Consider the following 14,343-nt stretch of genomic DNA (forward strand, 5'->3'; position numbering starts at 1 on the left):
AAAACCTTGCTACTGGTGACAAGATACTGCAGTATGCCTTGAGGCATCTAGGGATCTACTAATTGTATGCAGGCTTTGCCATAGGAGCATAAGCCGACATTGACCTGATCTGGACCTGATCTGTAACTGGACTCTTAGGACTGTCTGGCAGCTTCTGTGACATATTAGCGGCCATGGCCCCGGTTCTAATTGGCATCAGATTAGAGTGTATCTGCATCTACAAGACAGTTTAACTTTCTAAATAAGCGAGATCATAATATCTTTCTTTCTTTAGCTATGATGCATTTGTACTTTGCAGGGTTTTTGTTTTAACTAAGAAGCAGCTGAGATTTCAAGATTCCCACTTGAATCTACTTCTCTACCACTGAAATAGAGTCTAGAAACTGCTGGTCCTGGCCCCATGCCTTGAAGAAATTATATAGCGTTTTATTTCTCTGGCTTCAGGCCATAGGCATTCTTAATCTTCAGACTGTCTGCAAACTTTAATAGAAAGCTTCATCTGTACTCATTTTAAACAGAACCAGTGGAGACAAGATTGGTTTAGTTAGTAGTTTACCAGCTAAAACTGAGTACTCTCTAGTTGGAATGGAAACTCAATGAAGAAAAAACTCAGAATAAGTTTTCACTTACATTTTATATCTTACTTGGCAACTGGTTTGAAAATGTTGCATAAAAGATCCAACACAGGAAACATTTTATACAACTGCTTATGATTAATAAATATGGAATTTGAAGCATTCCGTTTTATAAATCAAAGTCTTAGCCCAAATTTCCTGTTTTTCTACGCTTAAAAAAAGAACCCTTAGGATAAAAATAGCACTAAACTGTATAGGGTACTCCAGGGGTCAAGGCTACAGGCAAAATCAATTACTCAGGATGCCATGGTGCTGAGACTTTTGTCAGACCATTAGCAGAAACATTCATTTTGTAGTCACTGTAGATAAGGCATTCGGTGCAGCTGGTTTTATAAAAATGTAAGTAAATATATCCTACTTCAGATTTTCTGTGCCTATTGAGAAGAGGAAAGGAATGGATAACAAAATGATGTCAGTGACTTGGAAATACAGTCTCACACATTGCTAGTTAGTAGACCACACCAGTCATGCTAGTCAAAGACTTTTATTTTTACTATATCTTAATTTTAACCATATTTCTTTCTGCCTATATTTTACAAACCTGGCCACTGTCTTCCACTTTTAATACCCTGTACCACCACCTCAAAACATATATTCACTCACTCACACATTTTGACCTTTGTCCATAGGTCCTGTCTTAGGTCATCTGCAGTTTCTCACTTTTACAAATTCTCTCAGCCAGCCCCTGCATAATAGCCTACAGTGGATGTTGCAACATTTCTTTGTCCGTATTACCAAGATATTCTGAAGAATACATGCATGACAATAGGTAATTTGGGATTCATACCGTTAGTTGACAACCTCATCATGCTAAGTGAAGTGAAAGTTGCTCAGTCCTGTCTGACTCTTTGGACTCCATGTACTATACGGTCCATGGAATTCTCCAGAAATCCAGGCCAGAATACTGGAGTGGATAACTGTTCCCTTCTCTGGGGGATCTTCCTCACCCAGGGATCAAATGCAGGTCTCCCACACTGCAGGCAGATTCTTTACCAGCTGAGCCACCAGGGAATGGCTCATCACACTAAGATGAAAGTTTTCTCATTTGCGTTTCTTTTTAGCCTAAAGAATGTTTCTTGATACAACCAAAGGAAACAAATGAAGATGCCACCAAGACCAGGAAGAGGAAAAAGGTAATATTATTTTTTACAGTGATGTGGCCCTGCGTGGTTTCCATCACATTGTTATATTGTGTACTTTGATGAGGCAGTTATTGTAATCCCCACTTTAGAGATTCAAAAGTTGTAAAACTCACTGAGCTTTGGTGACTCTCTTAAGGTCACTAGTAATAAGTGTTTCTGCTGGAGCTAAAAATAAATTCTTAGAATTCCTATTTCAGCCTTGTGGATTACCAGGCATCTTTGTTACCCTGTGTTTTCACTGTGGTTAGAAGTCAGACATGGGTTTCTAATTTTAGAAGGGGCCCAGAGCTGTCCTGCCCTCTGGCCCCTCTGGATTTATCCAAGAAAAGAAATTTACCAACCTTCTTTTCTTAACCATTTCATTTTTTAAAAAATCTTATATCTTAGAGTATTAATAAGAAAAGATTAAGCAGATGAAAGTAGTGTAAGTATAAGGCATTTCTGACTCTAAGTTTGAACCATAATTTAAAGCAAAAGACTCCCCTTGCATTTTCAGATTGCCTGTGAACATATGGGAAACTCGGTTGCTCCTATACAGACTTTCTTATGAAGAAAGTGTGGTTAGCTTTGACCTTCTACCACTGTTGTGAAAACAGCAGTGTAATTCTCTCCCTGCCAAGAAGGGTCTACTGCTTTGGTCAGCAGAGGAAATATGATTGGGATTAGAGGAAAGAAAATGGACTCAAACCAATTACTTACCAGCAAGCTTTTAGAAGGCTGAGAGTGTGTGTGCCTATGTTTTCCTTGCCTGCATATAGCCAAATAGGAAGATGGGAGATGCCAAATTGGCTGAGGTTTGGCAAGTCCTTAAAGAAATGACCTTAACTTCTCTTTGATAGTTTGTACAGTAATGGCCTTAAGAGTGTTACATTCTTGGGGCTCAAGGTCAGAACTCTAGCTAGATAGTTTAGCCTTGGCTGAGGTCATGCTGAAATGTGCCCACTGATGACATTTTTTTTTTTTTTTTGGTAAAGTTGATTCATTTGACAGAACTTTGTTCTTGGCAGCGGTATGAAAAGGAACATAGTATGGACGGAGCGGGGAAAAGGTGGTGTAGGAGACAAGGAAGGACCTTTCTGAAGTTTTGGTGAAATATTAGAAAGATATAAGAAGGGAAGTTCATGATGAAAGTTAAATGAACAATTTATGTTCCTAGTACATTGCAGGCATTGAGTATATGCTACACAAGTAAATCCAAATCAAAATAGATGTTGTAGAGCATTTCCTGTTCTGCTTTTCATGGGGCCAATTCGAGATGTCTCTCCCAAGACTTGAGCATTGAGGGTCTTAAGTGCCCTTTTTCAGTGTACTTCTTTGCTGAGATTACTCCTGCAGCTCTTACTTTAATCCCAGAAATCCAAACTGAAACTCAGTGCCTTAAGATCCAGGTTACACAAGAAATTCTCAAATTCTACTCTCCCAGGAATACAGATCGTATGAAGCTTAGAAAGGGGTTTCCATAAGCAAGATTTACCGACTTTTAGGGCTTCCTTGGTGAAAGTCGTGTGGCTCAGTCGTGTCTGACTATTTGCGACCCAATGCACTATAGCCCACTGGACTCCTCTGTCCATGGAATTCTCCAGGCAAGAATACTGAAGTGGGTAGCCATTCCCTTCTCCAGGGGATCTTCTCAACCCAGGGATCAAACCCAGGTCTCCTGCATTGCAGCCAAATTCCTTACCATCTGAGCCATGAGGGAAGCCTAAGGTGGCTCAGTGATTAAAAAATCCACCTGGCAGTACAGGAGACATGGGTTCGATCCCTGATCTGGGAAGATCTCACATGTTGCAAAGCAACTAAGCCCGTGTGCTACAACTGTTGAGCCTGTGCTCCAGAGCCCCGGAGCTGCAACTACTCAGCTTACGTGCGGCAACTACTGAAGCCCGAGCACCCTAGCCCACGCTCCACAAAAAGAGAAGTCACCACAATGAGAAGCCAGCACACCTCAATTAGAGAGTAGCCCCTGCTTGCCACAACCAGAGAAAGCCTGTGCAGCAATGAAAACCCAGCATGGCCAAAATAAATAAATAAATAGTAAAATAAATAAAAATTCTAAAAAAGAAAAAAAATCCACAAGGATCATTTACAGAAACTGACCACATGCCTGGGCATAATGCAAATATCAATAACAGTTTTTAAAGAAATAGTATCATATTGACTGCAAGCTCTGTATATAACACAAGTAAGTGAAAGAATAAAAAAATAAAATAAACACTTATTGACTTTTAACAGAAAATGCCTGGAGAATCCCAGGGACAGGGGAGCCTGGTGGGCTGCTGTCTATGGGGTCGCACAGAGTTGGACACGACTGAAGCGACTTAACAGCAGCAGTACCTATTATAGACTCCTGCAAAATTTTTAGTTCTCCTAGAAATCATAGACCAAGGAGTCTCTTAGATCATCTGCTTTTCAAAGCAGTATTTATGTCTAAAAAGTATCTTTCAAGTTTTCTCAAGTGTATTTATTAGAACTCCCATTCACACTTGGCCATCACCAGAACCTATTTACAGTTTAAATGCCAGAGGAATCAACCTATCCTCAGCCAAATGCCACTCTAAAAATCTGTCTTCCCATTTTTACTTCTTTCTCGTCAGAAGAAAATTACTGATATTCTTGCAAAATCAGAGCCAAAACCAGGGACACCTGAAGACCTACAGAAGCTGATGAAGGACTATTACAGCAGCAGTCGCTCAGTGATTGAACTAGAAGAACTAACCCTACCAGGTACAGCCAGGCTTCCTGTTGTTCTTCCCTCTAATGAATGTGTTTTCCATGTACTAGTACTCCTTTCCTGAACCTTATCATTTTAACTGTTGGATGATTTCTTCATTAAGATGCTAAATGGGATTTGTTCAATCTAATAGATTTGTAAGTTTTTTCACTGCAAAGGTATTGGGTGTGTTTTGGGGACAGATTTTTTTTTTTTGTACAGATTTTTCAATGAATAAGAATCCTTAATGAGGATAGAAGTTAAATAAAAATAAAGCACACATTTAAAAGTATAGGTGATTAATTTACTCATCCTTTATAGACAAGAACTTTAGCTTTAATAACATTTTAGTTTTGTTGTTGCCCTCATCATGGATGTCTAGTCATTGTTGTGCTTTTAGGGTAGTATTTTAGCTTCCAACCAAGACTTTCTCAAGTAAACCATCTAAAGATATGAACAAAATTCTACATTTTTTAGCAAGGCTGACACCTCACCACGTATGATTCTTAAGTATACTATTATATGAGATCTACTGCCTTAGAATATTTATAATGAAGTTAAAAATATTGGAAAATTCTTTTAAAAACCAATTTTAATTAATTTCAAAATAATGACATAATCTATTACTCTTTTCTTCTGAGACTGAAGAAAATAGATGTCATAAAATCAAACCACAAAATGTCAGGCACCACTGCTTCAGATGATCTATGTGTAGACTACTAGGAATATCTAACACCGCTTTTGGAAAAAGTCAAAGGTGGCTTGATTTCCTTTTTCCATTACAACTTTATACTTTCTAGAGACTTGAGAAGCTGAGAAACAGTCCATTCCCTGAATTTTTATAATTCTTTTATAAAATGATGTGTGCATTTTCTTTTTTAATGCACACTGGATTGGAGATACCAGTTCCCCTGTCTGTTCCTTTTCCAAAAGAAATGCCCTGTAGAGAATTGAAGGAACTCATTTCTACATGAGTGAGTCCTGAAGTTTCCTACTTACTGAGCTCAGAAACCCCAATAGCAATTAGAGATGACTCTTCTAAGCACAGCCCCTCCTCAGGAGGAGAGCTCCTCCTGACTCCTCTATCTCAGGAACCAGGTGCTGTAACACAGCCTCTTCAAGGTTTAACTGAAGTTTGATTTCACTGTGACTCAATAGTCAATTTTCCCTTTTAGTTCTTTTTTTTATTTAAATTTATTTATTTTAATTAGAGGCTAATTACTTTACAATATTGTATTGGTTTTGCCATACATCAACATGAATCCGCCACGGGTGTACATGTGATCCCAGTCCTGAACCCCCTCCCACCTCCCTCCCCACTTCTAGTTCTTTGTTAGAATTGCAGAGAGTCAAAAGTCAGAAGAAATCTTTAAGGAGTCACTTGAGTTCCATAGTGAGTTTATATTATATCATCATTAGAGTTCAATAATATAGTTAGGTAAGAATATGTGGTCATGATTAACTTAGGGGAAAATATTTAAAATATGTTAAAAGAAGACTGTTGTAGCCAAAAGGAACAGGTTTTCATTTTTAGTTAAGAAATTAGGCCATTCTGAGTCACAGTGTACGAAAACATCATAGGAAAGTTTTAGAGAAAAGGCCCATCACTACACTGTCAGGGCCGAGACAGAGAGGAGGTCTCTGTTATTTGAAGGAGGGACATGCCACCAGTTATCAGAACAGTCTCAGGAAGGGGCATATATTACTTATATGGATATAAGTAATAAAATATTGTTCCTATTTAGTTTGCCCAGTGTCTGACTTGGTTGTGGTTTGCAAGTTGTGCCTGTAGGGAAGGAACTTGTCTTTTCAATTAATACTGTGCACTGTACATTGTTAATGTCATATACATGGGAACTTAGAGTTTTGAAGCAAGAATCACTTAGAGCTAACTCAGCTGTCCTCCTGAGAGCTGCATTGTAGTTCAGATCAGTGCTAAATGCCTGTAAGCAAATGAATCACCCAGGAACTTAAAAAGCAAATTCCCAGGCCCAGCCCCAAGGAATTCTTACTGTGCCAAGGGGACTCCATTCCAGGAATCTGTATCTATTGTAATGCTCTGCAGGTGAGTCTGATCATATCCAGACTTGGGAGATTACATTTTTAAAGATCATCAGAGGCTCTACAACAGGATATAGAGGGCAGCATCTTTGAAGTTACTCACATACTGTGAATTTGTATGCACTGGGTCACAACATAAGTCTCATTTAATTCAGTAATAGTTTACTCCCTAACACTCTGATGTATTTATAGACAGACTTCTTCTGGTATAAAGAATTTGGATGATAAACATGCTTTTTTATACATCTTACAGAGTTAATAATACTACTGAGTTGCTAGACCATGATCATCGTTGGTTGATCAAGGCCCCTGTGTTTTATTGCTGTTTGTTTCATTGTCTTTCATTGTGTTGTTGTGCTGTGTTGTGTTAATGTTGTATTTTGATGTATTATTCCTGCTCTTCCCCACCCACACTCCAATTTCCTTTCTCCATAGGCATCAATTCTAATGGGTTCCTGTACATTTTTTAATATGCATATGTCATATTGTTGCATGTGGAAGCTTTTTACAATTTATTTAAATGAAGTTGTGCTGCACCTCTCATTCTCTTTCCTCCCTGAACACTTTTTCAGGATGCCTGTATAGCTTTATGTACATGTAGTTCATTGCTTCTAAAATGCTACATAGTATTCCAGTGATTTCATCTACCACTTATTGCTCATGCATTTTCTCCTATATGGATGTTTAGGTTGCTTCTAGTTCTCCAGCATTATAAATAATACTTGTATGACTGTTTTGAGTGTGTCTTTATATACTACACGAGAATTTCTTTCCATAATGTTTCTTTCTTTCCATTACATTCCAGGAATGTAATCCTGGGTTCATAGGGATATCAGTTCAGTTCAGTTCAGTTCAGTCACTCAGTCTTCTCCGACTCTTTGCGACCCCATGAATTGCAGCACGCCAGGCCTCCCTGTCCATCATCAACTCCCAGAGTTTACCCAAACCCATGTCCATCGAGTCGGTGATGCCATCCAGCCATCTCATCCTCCGTCGTCCCCTTCTCCTCCTGCCCCCAATCCCTCCCAGCATCAGAGTCTTTTCCAAGAGTCCACTCTTCGCATGAGGTGACCAAAGTATTGGAGTTTCAGCTTTAGCATCAGTCCTTCCAATGAACACCCAGGACTGATCTCCTTTAGAATGGACTGGTTGGATCTCCTTGCAGTCCAAGGGGAGTCTCAAGAGTCTTCTCCAACACCACAGTTCAAAAACATCAATTCTTCAGCGCTCAGCTTTCTTCATGATGTACACCTTAATTTTATTACAATCCAGCATAGCAATACCACTTTGTACTTCCACCTGTAGTTCCCAAGAATTTCCATCAGCCTACCTTCTCAGCAATGCTTGGTAGATTATACATCTTTTTAACAATTGCCATTCTAATGTATATGCAAAATGTTATCTCATCTTATAGTAATTTGCACGTCCATGGTGACTGGTGAGTTTGGGCATCTCCGCAAAGATCCATTAGCTGTTTCAGCTTTACCTTTGTATATTGCCTATTTCCATGGATTTGAAAATAAAAATGTTTCATTAGTCCACTGAATGTACAACAAGCTTCTATTTCACTACTCTAAAAAATGATGGGCAGTCTTCTTTGGAGAAAAATGTTTGTTGAGGTCACTCATTATCAGAGAAATGCAAATCAAAACCACAATGAGGTACCATTTCACGCCAGTCAGAATGGCTTCGATCCAAAAGTCTACAAGCAATAAATGCTGGAGAGGGTGTGGAGAAAAGGGAATCCTCTTACACCATTGGTGGGAATGCAAACTAGTACAGCCACTATGGAGAACAGTGTGGAGATTCCTTAAAAAACTGGAGATAGAACTCCCATACAACCCAGCAATCCCACTGCTGGGCATACACACCAAGGAAACCAGGATTGAAAGAGACACATGTACCCCAGTGTTCATCGCAGCACTGTTTGTAATAGCCAGGACATGGAAGCAACCCAAATGTCCATCAGCAGATGAATGGATAAGAAAGCTGTGGTACATATACACAATGGAGTATTACTCAGCCATTAAAAAGATTACATTTGAATCAGTTCTAAAGAGGTGGATGAAACTGGAGCCTATTATACAGAGTGAAGTAAGCCAGAAAGAAAAACACCAATACAGAACACTAACGCATATATATGGAATTTAGAAAGATGGTAACGATAACCCTGTATGAGAGACAGTAAAAGAGACACTGATGTATAGAACAGTCTTTTGGACTCTGTGGGAGAGGGTGATGGTGGGATGATTTGGGAGAATGGCATTGAAACGTGTATAATATCATATGTGAAATGAATCACCAGTCCAGGTTCCATGCAGGATACAGGATGCTTGGGGCTGGTGCACTGGGATGACCCAGAGGGATGGTATGGGGAGGGAGGGGAGAGGGGGGTTCAGGATGGGGAACAAGTGTACACCCGTGGTGGATTCTTGTTGATGTATGGCAAAACCAATGCAATATTGTAAAGTAATTAGCCTCCCCCCAATTAATATAAATAAATTTATATTAAAAAAAAAAGAAATAAGGCACCCTGTGCTCTGGAAAAACTGGCAGAACAGGTCCTCAGATAGACTATTTTCAGGAGACAATTTTATGAGCCCTATTCTTGCATCTTTTCATATCTAGAAAAGCCTTCATGGTGAGTGTATGCTTTTTGTGACTAGCAGTAACCTTCATATGACTAGTAGTAGCAGAAATTTTCTGCAAAAAAATGTGCTTGATTGCATGTACTCTCCCTTTACTAAAATTATATGTATACTGACCTTCCTCCCTACCTCTTTGTAACAGTTTTTCAGAGCTATCTGAAATGCTGTCTCCCAGGCTATAATCTTCATTTTGTCCCAAATAAAACTGAACTCACAGCTCAAAAAAAAAAAAAAAAAAGATGGGCAGTAAAAAGTATTATTGTTGATGCTGCTTTTGTTTTAAATGCTCGACAACACTCTAAAATAAATGAGTCCTCAACTCATTAATGTTGTACAACCTGTTCAAGAATACATCATTCACATTTAATGTTTCGAGTGTGTGTTTGCAAAATCCTCTACAAAGTATGCTTCTCATATTTCTAGACTCCTGCTTCCTCAAGGCCAATGATTTAACTCACAGTCTTTCATCATATCTAAAAGAAGGTAAGTAAACTCATTTTTTAAAAAACTATTCATCAAATTGTTATTTCCATTAAAACATGAGGTTTGTCTCTTTAAAATAAAAACTTTTAAAACCTCAAATTTAAAATGAAGTTTCCATCCTAAGTGGATTTTAAATTGATGTTTTTTAGGTCCATCTTGATATTAATTTTTATTTACTTTAATTTTTTCTTGTTTTTCTCTGGTTTTGGGGATTTGAGTTTTGGTCTTGTTTTTGTTGTACAGCACATTAGATGTATTGCTCTTGGAATCCAGAGAATTATATTAGTGTTCTCATCCCAAGTACCCCATCAGTTTGATGTTTGACTTGGCACAAGTTACTGAGGACTCCTCCAGGACTCTGTTTTGTTATGTGAAGGACAAGGAAGTGGGACTATGATCTTGACCCCAACTCTGAGATTCTGAAATTCTGTTCCCATGTTCAGAACTCAGACCATGGCTATTGCTCAGTCTGACTTTGTCTTTTTCATTGTATGTAGACAGTAATAATTAGATTATTCATGCTAGATAGTCATTTATTGTGACCAATAATGAACTAGTTTAGACACAGTAATTTAGCATTCTTTTTTCACATTCTAACCAATTCCAATGACACTCAACTTGAGTTTATAAACCTTTCTTAGCCTCAAATACAGCAAATGTAAATGCAGGTAATAATAGAATCAGTCTCACTGGATTATTAAGTTTTCTTTGTCTTTTTTTTTTTTTTTGGTACAAACTTTTTTTACTTCTAAAGCTGGTCACAGTTACTTAGCATATTTTATGTTTTGTGGTATAAATTAATGATGTTCCATTTTAATATCTAACATAACCAGAGAATAGTATCTGAACAATGCTCATTATATTAAATAATAGTGAAGAATTGGACAATATTCAACTTTGGAGGCCTTATTTTGCTATACGTAGGGTAATATTTTTCTTATGGTCTTTTTTCAGTCTGCCCCAAATGGGTGAAACTCCGGAAAAGCCACAGTGAGAAGAAATCAGTCCTGATGCTGATTATCTGTGGCTCTGCCATCCGAGCTGTGGAGCTCATTAGGTTGGAAGCTTCACCTGTTCTATTTCGTGAATGTTTTCTGAGTAACCAATATATGCCAAGCTGATATGTTCTATTTGCTGGCAATGTAGCAATGAAGGAAATACACAGAGTTTCCTCTCTCGTAGAACTTACTCTCCAGTGAGGAAGACAGATGATAAACAAATAAAATACACATTATAATGTCAAGTAGTGATAAGTTCTGTAAGAAAAAAACAAATCATGGCAAAAGAATAGAAGAGAATGGGGGCTGCTTTTAAAAGGATAATTGCAGAAAACCTCTCTTAGGAGACTGACATTTGGACAGAGTTGAACACAGTGAATGAGAATGCCAAGCAGATGTCTGGGAGAAGAGTGTTCCAGGCAGAGGGCATAGTATATACAAAAGGCCCTGAGATGCAGTGCAGTTGGAGGAGCTGAGCAGAGGATTCACATGATCTGAATTATCATTCTAAAGGTTCACTTCGGCTCCTGTGTGGAGAACACACTTTGTGGGGGGCAAGGGTAAAAGCTGGGAGATTATACAGGCGATAACCAATTTGGAGAAATAAATGAAAGAAAAGATCTACTTTAAAACCATATAACAAGAAAAAATAGAACACCAATGCATAAACCTCTCAAAATTTAGATAAAGAAAATATTACACAAGGGATGCAGAACATCTTAAACAGAAAGGTGAACCATGTTAAATTGGAAAATTTGATGTAAATATATCTGTTTACCTAGAATAATCTACAAATTTCATAGATTTCCAATGAAACTTCTATAGTTGTTTTTAAAACTAGATAAAATAGTTCTAAATTCATATAATACAAAAGAAATAATAGCTGTGGAAATTCTAAAAGAGAATGCTAATGAAGGCCTATAGTATCCATCAGATTGTTTTATTAAGAGCCATATTGCAAATTCTCAATAATCAAAACAGTATGGAACTGGCACGTGCATGACAGGTCAGAACAGCGGAGCAGAATTATAGGTTCATAAGTAGACACATACGTATATGTACAGAATATGGCAAAAGTGACAAATGAGTAGGGAAAGATAGACTTTAATCATCGGCATTGGAACAACCAGGTAGCCATCTGAAAAAATTAACTTGGATCCACATCCCACTTCTTATACCAAGAAAAATGCCAAATGGACCAAAAATTTACATATAAAAATTACATTTTATAGATAATTTGTAGGTACTTTACTAAGTGCTTTCACACACCTCTTCATTTACTGTAGCTTTTGTAGAATAAACAAAAAGGCTTCCACTGAATCTGTAGTAACATTCAGTATTCAAAGAAGAGCCATCAGAGTAAAATGTGATTTACTGGGACTCAACCCTCTCCCAGAGCCAGGCTCTTGCTTAGCTTTGACCAGAGATAAAACAAAGGAGAATCCAAGTCCTGAAGAAAAAGGAATTTGATCAAATAGACTAAGGTGCAAAGTAGATTCTTGGTAGTTATTTAGCCTCTATTTTTCTAAATGAAGTAATCTGACCATGAGTAGTTTTTAATGATTGTTAATAGTCCTTCAAATCCTTCTTTCCTGCTCGGCACTCACATTAAATTGTAAAATTCCCTCTCAGTAAAACAGAAGTGTTCCTTTTTTCTGCTCTAAACATAACTGATCTTCAAGACTCCAACTGCTTTTGGACAGCTGTCTTTGCTGGCTCTGAAATCATAGGAGTTCACATTGACTTTTCAGTGTTTAAAAAACTACCGCCGCAGAACTTACTTCAGATTCGAACACTAGTGGCAAAGGGGTTGGCCTGAAGGTGGCTTCTTAAAAACAAGTTGTCACATCAACTTGAGCACATAAATGCCTTTCTGAGGGACATAGAAGCACTGTGGTGCTGTACTTCACTTGCCAATTCTCAGTGTTTTTCTGTGTCTTCAGTAATATTATGATCCATTTCAAGCTCAGGTGATTTGCAGAAGGTGATTTCTGAGCAGGCACAATGAACCCTATTCATAAAGGCAAATATTGAATAATTCTAAATTTTGTAAGATTACCTGTTCTCTTGAGAACCATAAGCTATATTAAATATGTCCCCTAAATTGTCTTCTTAGTTAACCTCACCACAGAGAAAGCTCTCACGTAAGTACAGACTCAAGTGCAACAGAATTTGTGTAGAATGAGTCACCATTTGTAACTTCATATATTCCCACTGGTCAGTAATATTTCTCAAGTATAATAGTGATATATAAAGGAGAGTAATATTCCGAGCAGCATTCCCATGTTCTCATCCCAAACATCAACTAGAAGATTATTCTTTTATACCCAATTTTACACATTTATACCCGAAGCATTTCCACATATAAAATTTTACAGATAAGCTCACTCTGCAAAGTCAATAAAAGTAGGGGGCTCCTCTGAATGCAGGGCTGAGCCCTCGGGGCAGCCACACACAGACCTCTGTACATGGCCTTGGGCTCCGGGGAGCACAGGCTGACATCAACGCTAAGATTCTCACAACCAAATTTTGGGTGAGAACTATACTGCAGAGTTTGAAGATAAATTCTCTGCCAGGGATCTAAAGTACAGAACTTTTGTCTTAAAGGTGTTTAAAAACAAAATCCAACCAAGTAAATTAAAGGTCACATCGACTTTTTCAACAATTCGTGGATCAGGCAGCATCCCGTCTAGCTACTAGAAGGACACTCCAAGGGGTTGTGCACAGTGGAAGGTTTTTTGGAAAAAGGGTGGAGCAAGGGGACAGCAGAATGACTGGGAGAGCACACAAGAGCAGAACAACTTATTTTTAGGCCAAAACATCTTTTGGGGTGGGGGAGGAAGCAGCAAGGTTTTAGCTTCCTTTGGGGTTGGAGAGGCCCACAGAACAGGTTGCCTTACTGGGGCTTGACCAGAAATTTCAGACTGGTTGATTAAGATTACATTTCTGAGAGAAGTGGAAACTGTCGTTAGATCAAATATTAAATCTGGGTTCAGTATCACGAGCTTTTAGCATGAGTGATGCCATATTGAGACTGTGGTTTTCATTTTAATACCAATAAAAGGCAAGTCTACATGTTTCAATAATCAAGGAAACCTAAGTAAAGTTAACCTTGTTTCTGAAAGTTAAAAGCCAACCCAAATGCATGCCTGAATAAAGGCCACCCCACTTTTGTTCCAGAGATGGGCTGAAAATCAGAATTTCTGTGTGTGTGTGTATACCCACATATATACACACATAAACGTGCACCTTCTTTTAAATAAATCAAAGGGTAATACATAAGTAGTTGGCATGGCCCTGAATGAGTGAGTTTTCTTATGAGTAAATCTATTTCTTTTCATTAGGTCAATGACTGCATTCAAAGGAGACAGCAAAGTTATGAAATTATTCGCAAAACACATAAAGGTAAGTGAGGGCCTGTGGTTCCTGGTAAGGAGTGGAAGTGATGCCTCAGGGCCACTTCCAGGCCTCAGTTTTTTCACTTCAGCCGCTTTACCTTATCTCCTTAGCAAGTGTGTTCTTTGGTGCCTTCCTTACATATTTAACACCCAATCTGATTTTCTTTGCATTCCCTGCCTTTGTCCCCACAACAGTCACCATTCCTCTGTGCTCTGATATTCCTGTACAGAAGCTGAGGCTTAACCAGTGTTCTAGGGAGATGTTCTC

General features: G+C 38.3%; 1 protein-coding gene across 2 annotated transcripts in view; it reads left to right on the top strand.

The window, feature by feature from the left end:
* The window catches only part of CMSS1 (cms1 ribosomal small subunit homolog), a 394,532-nt gene that overhangs the window by 369,726 nt on the left and 10,463 nt on the right, over positions 1-14,343 (top strand). For both annotated transcript variants that reach the window (XM_070787095.1, XM_019969431.2), the window contains 5 exons: positions 1,697-1,768; positions 4,372-4,501; positions 9,620-9,679; positions 10,634-10,736; positions 14,022-14,082. In XM_070787095.1, the coding sequence (XP_070643196.1) occupies positions 1,697-1,768; positions 4,372-4,501; positions 9,620-9,679; positions 10,634-10,736; positions 14,022-14,082 (426 nt within the window). The remainder of the gene's footprint in view (positions 1-1,696; positions 1,769-4,371; positions 4,502-9,619; positions 9,680-10,633; positions 10,737-14,021; positions 14,083-14,343) is intronic.

Source organism: Bos indicus, chromosome 1 (assembly GCF_029378745.1).
Source record: "Bos indicus isolate NIAB-ARS_2022 breed Sahiwal x Tharparkar chromosome 1, NIAB-ARS_B.indTharparkar_mat_pri_1.0, whole genome shotgun sequence".
Lineage (NCBI taxonomy): Eukaryota > Metazoa > Chordata > Mammalia > Artiodactyla > Bovidae > Bos > Bos indicus.